We start from the raw sequence: 13,269 nt of genomic DNA, 5'->3' as shown, positions 1-13,269 counted from the left end.
AAAAAAAAAAAAAAAAAAAAAAGTAAAAGGGCTGGGCGCAGTGGCTCGCACCTGTAATCCCAGCACTTTGGGAGGCTGAGGTGGGCGGATCGCCTGAGGTCGGGAGTTCGAGACCACCCTGACCAATATGGAGAAACCCTGTCTCTACTGAAAATACAAAATTGGCCGGGCGTGGTGGCGCATGCCTGTAATCCCAGCTACTCGGGAGGCTGAGGAAGGAGAATCACTTGAAGCCAGGAGGCAGAGGTTGTGGTGAGCCGAGATCGCGCTATTGTACTCCAGCTTGGGCAACAAGAGTAAAACTCTGTCTCAAAAAAAAAAAAAAAAAAACTTGCAAAGAGGCTGGGTGTGGTGGCTAATGCCTGTGATCCCAGCTACTTGGGAGGCTGAGGTGGGAGGATCCCCTGAACCCAGGAGTTCAAGGGTGCAATGAGCTAGGACTGCACCACTACAATCTAGCCTGGGTGACGGAGCGAGACCTCCTGGGGAGGCTCCCAGGAGAGGCCTCTGATGAAGTGACATTCAGGACGTGGTAAAGGAAACAGGGGGCTGGCCAGGGTTTTCATGTGCGTTATCTCTCGGACCTGTATGTTGAGTGTTGTTATCCCCATTTTTCAGATGAGGAAAAGGAGGCACAGAGAGGGGAAGTGGCTCAACAGTCAGTCCCCCAAAGCCTTGCAAGTCATCACTGCATCATACAACCCCTGGTACTTTTTTTTTTTTTTTTTTTTGAGACAGCATCTCACTCTGTTGCCCAGGCTGGAGTGCAATAGTATGATCTTGGCTCACTGTGAACTCCACCTCCCAAGCTCAAGCAATCCTCCTGCCCTCCCACCTCAGCCTCCCGAATAGCTGGGATTACAGGTGTGCACCACCACAGCCGGCTAATTTTTGTGGTTTCTTTTATAGAGACTAGATTTCGCCATGCTGGCCAGGCTGGCCTGGAACTCCTAAGCTCAAGCAATCTACCCTCCTCAGCCTCTTAAAGTGCTGGGATTAAGTACTTGGCCTCTTAAAGTACGGGGCCTGGTGGCTCAGGCCTATAATCCCAGCAACTCAGGAGGCTGAGACAGGTACTCTTACTTGGCCCTGTGACACCAATAAGTGTATCCGTGTCACCGTGGCTTGCTGCGACACCATCTCTCAAGCCTGCTCAGATCCCCCTTGCAGACCTCTTTTTTTTTTTTTTTTTGAGAGGGAGTCTCGCTCTGTCACCTAGGCTGGAGTGCAGTGACTTGATCTTGGCTCATTGCAACCTCTGTCTCCCAGGTTCAAGCAATTCTCCTATCTTAGCCTCCCTCCTGAGTAGCTGGGACTACAGGTGCATGCCACCACGCCCAGCTCATCTTTGTATTTTTAGTAGAGATGAGGTTTCACCATATTGGTCAGGCTGGTCTTGAACTCCTGACCTCAGGTCATCCACCTGCCTCAGCCTCCCAAAGTGCTGGGATTACAGGCATGAACCACCACACCCAGCCCTCCTTGCAGACCTCTGATCCAAGCCACAGGCCCTGGTATGCCTGGAGGGAGCTCACTGTCCTGTCATTGTCCCCTCCCACCCATAGCAGAGTGTGATCCCTGGTCAGAGAAAGGGTTCTAAGTGAGCCATAGGAAGTCAAAGGAGTGATCAACAAAGGCTAGGGGCAGGGAAGGCTTCCTGGGGAAGGAAGAATAGGATCCAAACAGGGCTGAAGGAGAGGAGAGGGCGTAACTGCCCATGGGAGGGACCTAAGCAGGGCTCCAGAAAGAAAAAGTTGAGCCTGTTGCGGCATAAAAAAGATGAGATGTGGAGAAAACAGTGTCCAATGTGCAGGAAGCCTTCAGAGGCTGGAGCCTGGCCCTACCGGAGGGAAGTCATTCACATGCTCTGTGAGGAGATAGCCAGGGCCGATCTGGGGAGGGAGAGTTATCTGAGATTGGGCCAGAAGCCTCGGCTCTGTCCTCATCACTGTGTCTCTTTCAGATTTCCCTCGATGATGTGCTTCTGAGTGCTCTGCTGAGGAATAATGGGAAGTCTGCCCAGCAGAAGAAAATCCCTGCCAAGCCCAAGCTTGAGTCCCTCTGTCCAAGGCCAGGGACCTGTGACCATGGAAGCAGGTAGGCCTCGGGGCCTGTGACAGCCAGGCCCTTCCCACACAGTAGTAGACTTCACTGCCTCTGTGGGCCTTCCTAGCCAACAGCTCCAACACAGCATAAGCACCACTGAGGGCCTACTGCATACCAGGCCCTGCCTACTGAGCCATACAGCAGGGTCCCTGCTCCTATAGAGCCCACCTTAGCAGTAAGAATAGTAAACAATGGGGTAAATGAGAAAATAGGAGAAAGCAATAGGCACTGACTAGAATATTAAACCAGGAGGCATGATAGACCCCCAGGCATTTCCCAAGGCTTCCCTCCTTCTCAACAAGTTGTCTATCCAAACACCGAGCCGGCCAGCCCCACCTCTGCAGCCCCCTAGAGCTGCACTGTCCATTGCAGTAGCCACCAGCCACACGCAACTGCTTAAATTTAAAATTTTAGGCCAGGGTCAGTCACGGTAGTTCATGCCTGTAATCCCGCACTTTGGGAGGCCAAGGCAGGCAGATCACCTGAGGTCAGGAGTTCAAGATCAGCCTGGCCAACATGGTAAAACCCTGTCTCTACTAAAAATACAAAAATTAGCCAGTCATGGTGGCAGGCACCTGTAATCCCAGCTACTTAGGAGGCTGAGGCAAGAGAATCACTTGAACCCGGGAGGCAGAGGTTGCAGTGAGCCGAGATCCTGCCACTGCACTCCAGCCTGGGCAACAGAGTGAGAATCTGTCTCACCAAAAAAAAAAAAAAAAAAGTCTTTCATCACCCCCGCCACATTTATTTTAAGTAAGTGCTTGATAGCACATGTAGCAAGTGACCACCTTGTTAGACAGCACAGCGTTACAGAACATTTCTATTGTTGTAGAAAGTTCTGCTATACTGTTCTAGTGGACCTGACAGGTACTGTGAAATTACCTGAAGTGACATTAGGGCTGTCTTTTTTATTTTTGTGCTTTTTTTTTTTTTAATGCATGATCTTGCTCTGTCACCCAGGCCAGAGTGCAGTGGCGTGATCATGGCTTACTGCATCTTGAACCTCTCAGACTCAAGCGATCCTCCTACCTCAGCCTCTCAAGTAGCTGGGACTACGGGCACATGTCACCATGCCTGGCTACATTTTAAATGTTTTTGTAGAGATGGAGTCTCCCTATGTTGCCCAGGCTGGTCTTGAACTCTTGGGGTCAAGTGATCCTCCTGCCTTGGCCTCCCAAAGTGCTGAGATTTCAGGCATGAGCCACCATGCCTGGCCCTTGCCAGGACTGTCTTAATGGTAGAAAAATAGCATAGACAATGCATATGCTGAGTCTGTAACCATGAATTTCTAATATAGTCTTGACTAAAACTCCCAGTTTCTAGGACAGTTGAACAATAAAAATATCCTAGCAATTCTGGTATTTTGATGTTGGAACTATGGCCCCAGGTCTATTTCTTGTTCCCCCAAACAGGCCAGAAATCCTTTCTCAAGTCACACCTTGATTGGGATTTCAATAATGTATTAGGGTTCTCCAGAGAAATAGAACCAATAGGTGGTGTGTGGGTGTGTGTGTGTGTGTGTGTGTGTGTATAGAGATTTTGTTTTGAGGAGCTGGCTCACACGATTGTGGAGGCTGTAAGTCTGAAATCGGCAGGGCAGACTGGAGACCCAGGGAAGAGCTGATTCTGTGGTCCTGAGTCCAACCACAGTCTGGAGGCAGAATTCCCTCTTCCTCAAAGGACGTCAGTCTTGTTCTTTTATGACCTTCAGCTGATTGCATGAGGCCCACTCACATTATGGAGGGTCATCTGCGTTACTTGGTCTACTGATTTAAATTCAATCTCGGCTGAGCGCAGTGGCTCACGCCTGTAATGCCAGCACTTTGGGAGACCGAGGTGGGTGGATCACCTGAGGTTGGGAGTTTGAGACCAGCCTGACCAACATGGTGAAACCCCATCTCTACTAAAAATACAAAATTAGCCAAGCATGGTGGCGCACACCTGTAATCCCAGCTACTTGGGAGGCTGAGGCAGGAGAATCACTTGAACCTGGGAGGCAGAGTTTGCAGTGAGCCAAGATCGCACCACTGCACCTGCACTCCAGCCTGGGCAACAAGAGCGAAACTTCGTCTCAAAAAAATAAATAAATTCAATCTCATTCACAGCAATATCTAGACTGGTATTTGACCAAATATCTGGGTTGTGTGGCCTAGCCACAATGACACATAAAATCAACTAGATAGATAACAAGATCACACTCCTTCACGGTGTATTTCCTCGCTCCCCTGGACAGAGCCTAGGGACATGTGCCTTATATGGCTTTTGTGCAAGATTTGCTACTGGGACTTTGGTTAAATCACCTAAATTGGTTAGGGGTGGTGGCTTATGCCTGTAAATCCCAGCACTTTGGGAGGCTGAGGCAGGTGGATCACCTGAGCTCGGGAATTTGAGACCAGCTCGACCAATATGGTAAAACCCTGTCTCTACTAAAAATACAAAAGTTAGCCAGGCATGGTGGCATGCACCTGCAGTCCCAGCTACTCTGGAGGCTGAGACAGGAGAATTTCTTAAACTTGGGAATCGGAGGTTGTAGTGAGCCGAGATTGCACCACTGCACTCCATCCTGGGGGACAGAGCAAGACTCTGTCTCAAAAAAAAAAAAACAAAAACAAAAAACAAAGCAAAACAATAAATCGCCTAAATTCCCCATCTCAAGTTTTTCATTTGTAATGTAGAACTCTCCTCAACCATGTGATAATTAAAGATGTGAAAATCTTAGCACACTGTTTTATGGAGCTGACTAAAAAAGGCACACTTCAGGCCAGGCGTGGTGGCTCATGCCTGTAATCCCAGCACTTTAAGAGGCCAAGGAGGGCAGATCATGAGGTCAGGAATTCGAGATCAACCTGGCCAACATAGTGAAACCCCATCTCTACTAAAAATACAAAAAATTAGCCAGGCGTGGTAGTGGGTACCTGTAATCCCAGCTACTTGGGAGGCTGAGGCAGGAGAATCGCTTGAATCCAGGAGGTGGAGGTTGCAGTGAGCCAAGATCATGCCATTGCAGTCCAGGCTGGGTGTGAGACTCCGTAAAAAAAAAAAAAAAAAAAAAGAGGCCAAGGCAGGCAGACCTGAGATCAAGAGTTTGAGACCGGGCGCGGTGGCTCAAGCCTGTAATCCCAGCACTTTGGGAGGCCGAGACGGGTGGATCACGAGGTCAGGAGATCGAGACCATCCTGGCTAACATAGTGAAAGCCCATCTCTACTAAAAAATACAAAAAAAAACTAGCCGGGCGAGGTGGCGGGCGCCTGTAGTCCCAGCTACTCGAGAGGCTGAGGCAGGAGAATGGCATAAACACGGGAGGCAGAGCTTGCAGTGAGCTGAGATCTGGCCACAGCACTCCAGCCCGGGCAACAGAGCGAGACTCCGTCTCAAAAAAAAAAAAAAAAAAAAAAAGAGTTTGAGACCAGCCTGGACAACATGGAGAAATCTGTCTCTACTAAAAGTACAAAAAAAATTAGCCAGGCATGGTGGTATGTGCCTGTAATCCCAGCTACTCAGGAGGCTGAGGTCCTTGAGGAGAATTGCTTGAACCTGGGAAGTCAAGATTGCAGTGAGCCTAGATCGTGCCACTGCACTCTAGCCTCGGCGACAGAGCGGGACTATCTCAAAAAAAAAAAAGCAAACTTCACAGTATATGAGCCTACATTGAAGAAATAACATCACTGTGCCTACAAATATGTAGCAAAGTTTATAGCTGGACATTTCAAACAAGAGTACTGGGCTCAGAACGATTAAAACCTTAGAGGTAGGCTGGGCGCAGTGGTTCACGTCTGTAATCCCAGCACTCTGGGAGGCCAAGGCAGGCAGATCACGAGGTCAGGAGTTCGAGACCAGCCTGACTAACATGGTGACACCTCATCTCTACTAAAAATACAAAAAGTAGGCTGGGCGCGGTGGCTCAAGCCTGTAATCCCAGCACTTTGGGAGGCCGAGACGGGTGGATCACGCGGTCAGGAGATCGAGACCATCCTGGCTAACACTGTGAAACCCCGTCTCTACTAAAAAATACAAAAAACTAGCCGGGCGAGGTGGCGGGAGCCTGTAGTCCCAGCTACTCGGAAGGCTGAGGCAGGAGAATGTAGTGAACCCGGGAGGCGGAGCTTGCAGTGAGCTGAGATCCGGCCACTGCACTCCAGCCCCGGCGACAGAGTGAGACTCCGTCTCAAAAAAAATAAAAAATAAAAAAACAAAACAAAAAGTAGCCGGGCGTGGACTTAGGAGGCTGAGGTAGGAGAATCGCTTGAACCTGGAAGGCAGAGGTTGCAGTGAACCAAGATTGCACCACTGCACTCCAGCCTGGGTGACAGAGCGAGACTCCATCTCAAAAAAAAACCAAACAACAACAAAAAAACACGCCTTAGAGGTAGATCTTGACTAATAGAACAAGGGTCACCTCACTTCTATTTCAGTTACAGAAAATGCTGACAAGCAAACACTGATGAGCCAAGACAATTCCGAGCAGATTTACTTACCTCAAAGAAAAATTATTTAAATTGTGAGTAAATTCTGCCAACCAAGCTATTAATCTGTCACTGCAGTAAAACAGATTGAAGCACATTTTCTTTTCTTTTTTTTTGGAGACGGAACCTTGCTGTGTTGCCCACGGTGGAGTGCAGTGGTGCAATGTCGGCTCACTGCAACCTCCGCCTCTCCTGTCTCAGCCTCCTGAGTAGCTGGGATTACAGGCGCCCGCCACCATGCCCGGCTAATTTTTGTATTTTTATTAGAGACAGGGTTTCTCCATGTGGGCCAGGCTGGTCTGGAACTTCTGACCTCAGGCTATGTGCCCGCCTCGGCCTCCCAAAGTGCTGGAATTACAGGCGTGAGTCACCGCAGCCGGTCAGTCTTGCAACCTTTTTTTTTTTTTTTTTTTTCTTTTGAGATGGAGTTTAGCTCTTGTTGCCCAGGCTGGAGTGCAATGGTGTGATCTCGGCTCACTGCAACCTCTGTCTCCCAGGTTCAAGTGATTCTCCTGCCTCAGCCTCCAAAGTAGCTCGGATTACAGGCATGCGCCACCACACCGGGCTAATTTTGTATTTTTAGTAGAGATGAGGTTTTACCATGTTGGTCATGCTGGGCTCAAACTCCCAACCTCAGGTGATCCACGTGCCTCGGCCTCCCAAAGTGCTGAGATTGCAAGCGTGAGCCCCCACGCCCAGCCTCTCGCAACCACTTTATATCTACCACATGCCAGGCCTTGTGACAGGACCTGGGGACACACGAGTAGACAAGACTGGCACAGTCCATGCCTTCAGGGACAGTTGAACCCCAGGGACAGGTGCTAAACCAATAACCAACTAGAACTTAGATTTTGGTGGCAGTATGTTTTAAGGGATTCTGACCAAGAGTGTGTGCAGAAGTGGCTGGTCAGGGAAGGCTTCCTGGAAGAAGGGATATTTCAGTTGGGAAATGGATGAAGGTAAGTCAGCCAGGCAGAGTAAGGCCATTCAGGGGGACAATGTAGTGTATGCAGCTGGGTGGCTGCCCCCAGGGGTGCAAGGCCAGGGCTTCCAGGAGGGGAAGGGGCCCTCTCAGGCCACATTTTCCCATTCTCATCAGAGAGCACCTGTCACAAGATGTGCATTATTTGTCCAAGCATCAGACATTTCCCTGCACTGTGGAATGGCCAGGCCTTATGCTGCAAAGACCTCAGAGGAGAGACCCCTGGGGAGCTCTCCAGGCTGGGTTCACTGCAGGGGTCTCCACATGTATCTGGGAGGATATAGAGGAACTAGTCCATTTCCAGAATCAGCCTCACTCTTCCCATGCCCACCTGGAGCACAGGCCCTTCAGCCCACACGGTGCCCCCACCCAACCCCCACATCCTTGTCTGCTCGTTTGCATCCCCTGCCCCACTTCCTGGGGTCCCAGCTCCATCTTACAGGACCAGAGTCCTCTAAGACCTTGCTTCCTACAGGGCATCTAGGATGCAGATGGACCCTTCTTGCTGACCCTGCTGCTTCTCATACTTAACGCGTTTATGTGCTACAAGTGTCTCAGGAATCCTTACAGAGAAAGGGCAACGGGGAAGAAGGGAGGGCACTAGGGTACAGTGAGGTGGCCTTCAGCAGCTGCTGAAAGCTGGATTTTCAGGCTACAAGGCTCGGCAGTCATAGGGAGTCTGGCTGGCCTGAGCAGGCTGCCCTCTGGGGTGGGTGAGGGCATGGGTCCTGTGCTGAGGGTGCCCTTGCCGCCTGAGGCCCAACCTTGAAACTGGGCCTTATGGTCACCACATCCTGAGCCTCATGGCCATCATGTCCTGGGCAACAGAGCGAGACCTCATCTCTACTAAACAATTGTTTTAAATTAGCCGGGTGTAGTGGTGCACACCTGTAGTCCCAGCCACTCAGGAGGCTGAGGCTGGAGGATTTGCACCCAGGAGGTCAAGGCTTCATCGAGCCTAATTTTTAGAGATAGGATCTTGCCCTATCGCACAGACTATGTGCGGTGCTGATGGAGCACAACCCAATTGCTAATTTTTTTCTTTCTCTCTGTCTGGGCACTGTCAGGGCCCTGCAAAGCTCTGCTGGAAAAGCTTGATTCCAGGGTGGCCCTCTTAGGAAGTGGATGGAACTCCATCAGGGTGCTTGTGGAGGGCTGATGCTGGGAGCCAGACCCAGGCCAGACTCCACTAGACCTCACACATTGAGCAGGGCTAGCTAAGTGGGTGACCATTTCTGTCCCTCCATCTAGAGAGAAGCAAGGCCACAGCTGTGGCCCTGGGCAGTTTCCCAGCAGGTTGCCCAGCCGAGCTGTCACTGAGACTCGGGGAGCCATTGACCATCATCTCTGAGTAAGTCCATGGGCACTGGGTACCTGAATATGCACTAATTGAGCCAGGCATGGTGGGGCATGCCTGTAGTCCCAGGTGTCACTAATAGAGCCAGGCATGGTGGTGTGTGCCTGTAGTCCCAGCTGTCTGGAAGGCTTAGGTGGGAGAATCGCTTGAACTCGGGAGTTCAAGACTGCAGTGAGCTATGATCAGGCCAGTGCACTTCAGCTTGGGTGACAGCAAGACTCTCTCTTTAAAAATAAATGAATGGGCCACGTGTGGTAGCTCACACCTGTAATCCCAGCACTTTGGGAGGCCGAGGTAGGCAGATCACCTGAGGTCAGGAGTTTGAGACCAGCCTGGCCAACATGGTGAAACCCTGTCTCTACTAAAATACAAAAATTAGCCAGGTTTGGTGGCGGGCACCTGTAATCCCAGCTACTCGGGAGGCTGAGGCATGAGAATCGCTTGAACCTGGGAGGCGGAGGTTGCAGTGAGCTGAGATCACACCATTGTACTCCACCCTGGGCGACAAGAGCAAAACTCTGTCTCAAAAAATAAAAATAAATGAAGGAAGGAAGGAATAGAGATGCTGTCCCGGGAGAAGGGGCCCTTCCCCAGGTAGAAAAGCACAAGCCTTTGCTGAAGTGCTCACAGAAACCCTGTGGTGGAATTTCAGGCGGCTGGACAGCCCCACAGGGAGAAGCGTGGGTGGGCAGTGCCCTGTAGCAGGGAGCCTGGAGTCGTGCCATTTACCACTGGCCCCAGCCCTGACTCAGGAGCTACCTGGACAGGCTAGTGCAGGGAAGCCTGGGAAACAGGCGACAGGTGGCTGCAGGACCCAGCCTGAGAGGCTCCTTGCCAACCCTGAATGTGCAGTTCTTGGGGCCTTGGCTCATCTGAAAAAGGTACCCCAACTCTTTTCTCTCTCCAGGGATGGAGACTGGTGGACGGTGCTGTCTGAAGTCTCAGGCAGAGAGTACAACATCCCCAGCGTCCACGTGGCCAAAGTCTCCCATGGGTGAGTTCCCACCCCAGGCCCGCCTTGCGGAGCTTCCTGCTTTCTCTTCCCACAAGAGCTCCCCTTTAAGCGCGGCTCTGTGCTGAGCAAAGCTGAGGATAGAGGAGAATTGAACTGAGCCCCTGCCCTCAAGAGGGGCAGACAGCTCATCCTAGCACAGGTTGGCCTGTGAGACGTGGGAACCGGGGAGGGGCCTGGGAAGGCCCATAGAGGAGGTGTGGAACTCTGAGCTTTGGAGGTTGCCAGGATCTCATGGTGGAAAACGCTGAAAAGTCCAAATAGGAGATGGGAGCATGCCCTGTGAGGGCCTGGCACAGTGGTGCGCACCTGTGGTCCCAGCTACTAGGGAGGCTGAGGTGGGAGGATCGCCCGAGCCTGGAAGGTCAAGGCTGTGGTGAACCATGATTGCGCCACTGCACTCCAGTCTAGGCCACACAGCAGGAGCCTGTCTCAATTAAAAAAGAAAAAATCACAGGGGCAGCTCTTGGAAAGGTGGGGCTTAGAAAGGTGAGTGGATAGAATCAGGGTGCTGCGGGCACTGAGCAGGGATAGCAGAGAGGCTGGGACCAGCCCAGGTTACTTGGGAATGAGGTCTCCAGGCAGAGAAAGCTGAGGCTGTCCCCATGAGTTTGTCCTGCCAGGACCCTGGAGCCAGGACTAGGAGGACAAAGATGGTGTGGGCCTCCGAGACCCTGAGCCCAGCTCTTCGTGGAACAGGTAGAACTTTGAGGCCTAGAGAGGGAGGGCCGTGTGAGGGTCACTCAGAGGCGGTGGTAAAATCCTGGCTTCCCTCTTCCTCCAGGCTGACCCTGTCCCTTGTCCCTCTCTCTCACTCCTCCAGGTGGCTGTATGAGGGCCTAAGCAGGGAGAAAGCTGAGGAACTGCTGTTGTTACCTGGGAACCCTGGAGGGGCCTTCCTCATCCGGGAGAGCCAGACCAGGAGAGGTGGGTAAGCTCAGCGCCAGTCCAGGCCCTCCCTGCGTGGAGGTCTCAGAAAGGAGCCCTGGCTGGGCGCGGTGGCTCAAGCCTGTAATCCCAGCAGTTTGGGAGGCCGAGGCGGGCGGATCGTGAGGTCAGGAGATCGAGACCATCCTGGCCAACACGGTGAAACCCCGTCTCTACCAAAAATACAAAAAATTAGCCGGCAGTGGTGGCGGGCGCCTGTAGTCCCACTACTCCGGAGGCTGAGGCAGAAGAATGGTGGAATCCCAGGAGGCGGAGCTTGCAGTGAGTGGAGATCTGGCCACTGCAGTCCAGCCTGGGTGACAGAGCGAGACTGTGTCTCAAAAAAAGAAAGAAAGAAAGAAAGGAGCTCACAGATATATGACTGCAGGTGCGGCCCAGAAAATAGGCTTTGCCTGATTCCTCAGTCAACTAAGATTTCCTGAGCCCCAGCTCCATGTCCTGCCCATATGAGCCATGTGGGGCCCAGGCTTGGGGAGATGGAGACAGGCCATGAAAGCAGAGGAGAGGCAGCTAACTTTCGAGCAATCAAGGGAGGCTTCATGGAGGAGTGGGCCGTGAGTGGAAACTTGAAGGATGTTCCCACAGGATCCCGGGCAACAAGACACATTGGTGCTGGGGTGGGCCAGGGGGCTGCACCTCAGGACGATAGGAGGTTAGAAGTGAGCAAGGCTCCAGCATAGAGGCCTTGGATGGCGGGCTGAGAAGCTTGGGTTTTCTCCCAAGGCACTGGGGCTGCTCCTCAGCAGAGACACAGTGCTGGTCATGTGCTTTGGGGGAGACGAGAGGATTCATTACAGGGACTCTCTGAGTGTGTTCTGTGGGCCACCTGCTTAGAAATAGAGGAGATGGGGGGTCAGTTTAGAGGATACCGAAAATCATCCTTCTCTGAGAGGTTCATAATCCGTGTTAACACAAGACTTCTTAAGGCGTCGCGCTTGCCTAACTGGGCATTTCCCAAGTGTTTCTGAACGCAGGAGCGTTTCATCATGCAGCACCTGTAATATTCACTCTATGTTCGTTCATTCAGCAAATGCTTCTCCAGCACCTACGATGTGGGGAGCCTTCAGGGAAGGACAGGACCTACTGTGTATGTCAGGCCTTAGGCATCTCTGCTGAGGGAGGTGGACATGGTCCCTGCTCTGAGAGCTCCTAGGTCACTGGATGCCAGTGTTCCATGGCACAGAATCTCTGTTTGAGATTCACAGTCATGCCAGGGCTTGCCCCTCCAATGCCAAGAGCCAAGTGTGATATGACTTGAGGGCGGGGCAGGCAGAAGGCCAGATGTGAAGGGCTAGAGTTCCTAGCCTTGGTGTCGAGCAGTCTGGCCGTTGTCTGCCATGTTGCTGCCGTGAGAGCCTATCAGCAATAGAGCAAAAATCTGCATTTCTAAAAATGAATACGGGCGGGGCACTGTGGCTCACACTTGTAATCCCAGCACTTTGGGAAGCTGAGGTGGGAGAATCACTTGTGCTCAGGAATTTGAGACCAGCCTAGCCAACATAATGAGACAACTTCTCTACAAAAAAATTTAAAATGTAGTGAGGCATGGTGGTGCCTCCCTGTAGTCTGAGCTACTTGGGAGGCTGAGGCGGGAGGATCGCTTGAGCCCAGGAGTTCCAGGATGCAGTGAGCCATGATTGCATCACTGCACTCCAGCCTGGGCAACAGAACCAGACTCCATCTTCAAAAAATAAAAGTGAATGTGAATGGCCCACAACAGGTATCTAGGCTCAGCCAATATATTGGCAACTAGGATTTTTAATAGAGTATAGTCACAGAATTTCCCTGCACTGACTAGGCGGGATTCCTCCCTCCCCAAGACACAACATGATTCTGATCTCTTGGCAAAACGTTAAAACAGTGACAGGATCTCTTGGGTCAGTAGCCAGTCAGAGCTAGAAACCCATTGGAAGTCACCTCATGGATCCTCCTCTCCCCACTGTACAGACTGAAAAACAGGCCCACAGAGGGGTAGGGACGTGCCACATCACACATTAATGTGGGACGTCTCCCACCCCAGGTGCAGGGCCTTTTGCAATGAAAACACAAAGTTGATTGATAGTCTCTTTGATGACCCTGCCTCCCTCTGAGCTGCTGCCCGAGTCCCTTAAGGTAGAGGCAAGGAGGGACGTTGAAGGAGCAGCAGCACCCACATTTGTGTTAAACCCTTTAAGTGACTTAAAACAGTATGTGGGGATTGTACTCCCATTGTCTTCATTTTACAGATGGAAGAACTGAGGCTTAGAGAAGAGAAATAGTTTGCCTGGGGAAACACAGCTAGTAAGTGCAGAGCCAGGATCCGAACTCAGCCACAGCTCCTCTCACTCCTAGTAAGTGCAGAGCCAGGATCCAAACTCAGCCACAGCTCCTCTCACTCCTAGTAAGTGCAGAGCCGGGATC

The 13,269-nt window shown here is 51.6% G+C and overlaps 1 protein-coding gene across 1 annotated transcript in view; it reads left to right on the top strand.

Annotated features, from left to right (window-relative positions):
* SLA2 (Src like adaptor 2) overlaps window positions 1–13,269 on the top strand; it is a 35,661-nt gene that overhangs the window by 4,123 nt on the left and 18,269 nt on the right. The window contains exons 2-5 of the mRNA XM_017863515.1: window positions 1,964–2,097; window positions 8,804–8,903; window positions 9,817–9,903; window positions 10,745–10,848. Coding sequence (XP_017719004.1) covers window positions 2,007–2,097; window positions 8,804–8,903; window positions 9,817–9,903; window positions 10,745–10,848 — 382 coding nt within the window. The 5' untranslated portion in view covers window positions 1,964–2,006. The remainder of the gene's footprint in view (window positions 1–1,963; window positions 2,098–8,803; window positions 8,904–9,816; window positions 9,904–10,744; window positions 10,849–13,269) is intronic.

This window comes from Rhinopithecus bieti, unplaced genomic scaffold (assembly GCF_001698545.2).
Source record: "Rhinopithecus bieti isolate Rb0 unplaced genomic scaffold, ASM169854v2 scaffold_71387, whole genome shotgun sequence".
In the NCBI taxonomy this organism is placed as follows: Eukaryota; Metazoa; Chordata; class Mammalia; order Primates; family Cercopithecidae; genus Rhinopithecus; species Rhinopithecus bieti.
Note: the sequence above shows the minus strand (reverse complement) of the source record. Positions and strands in the feature narration are given on the sequence as shown.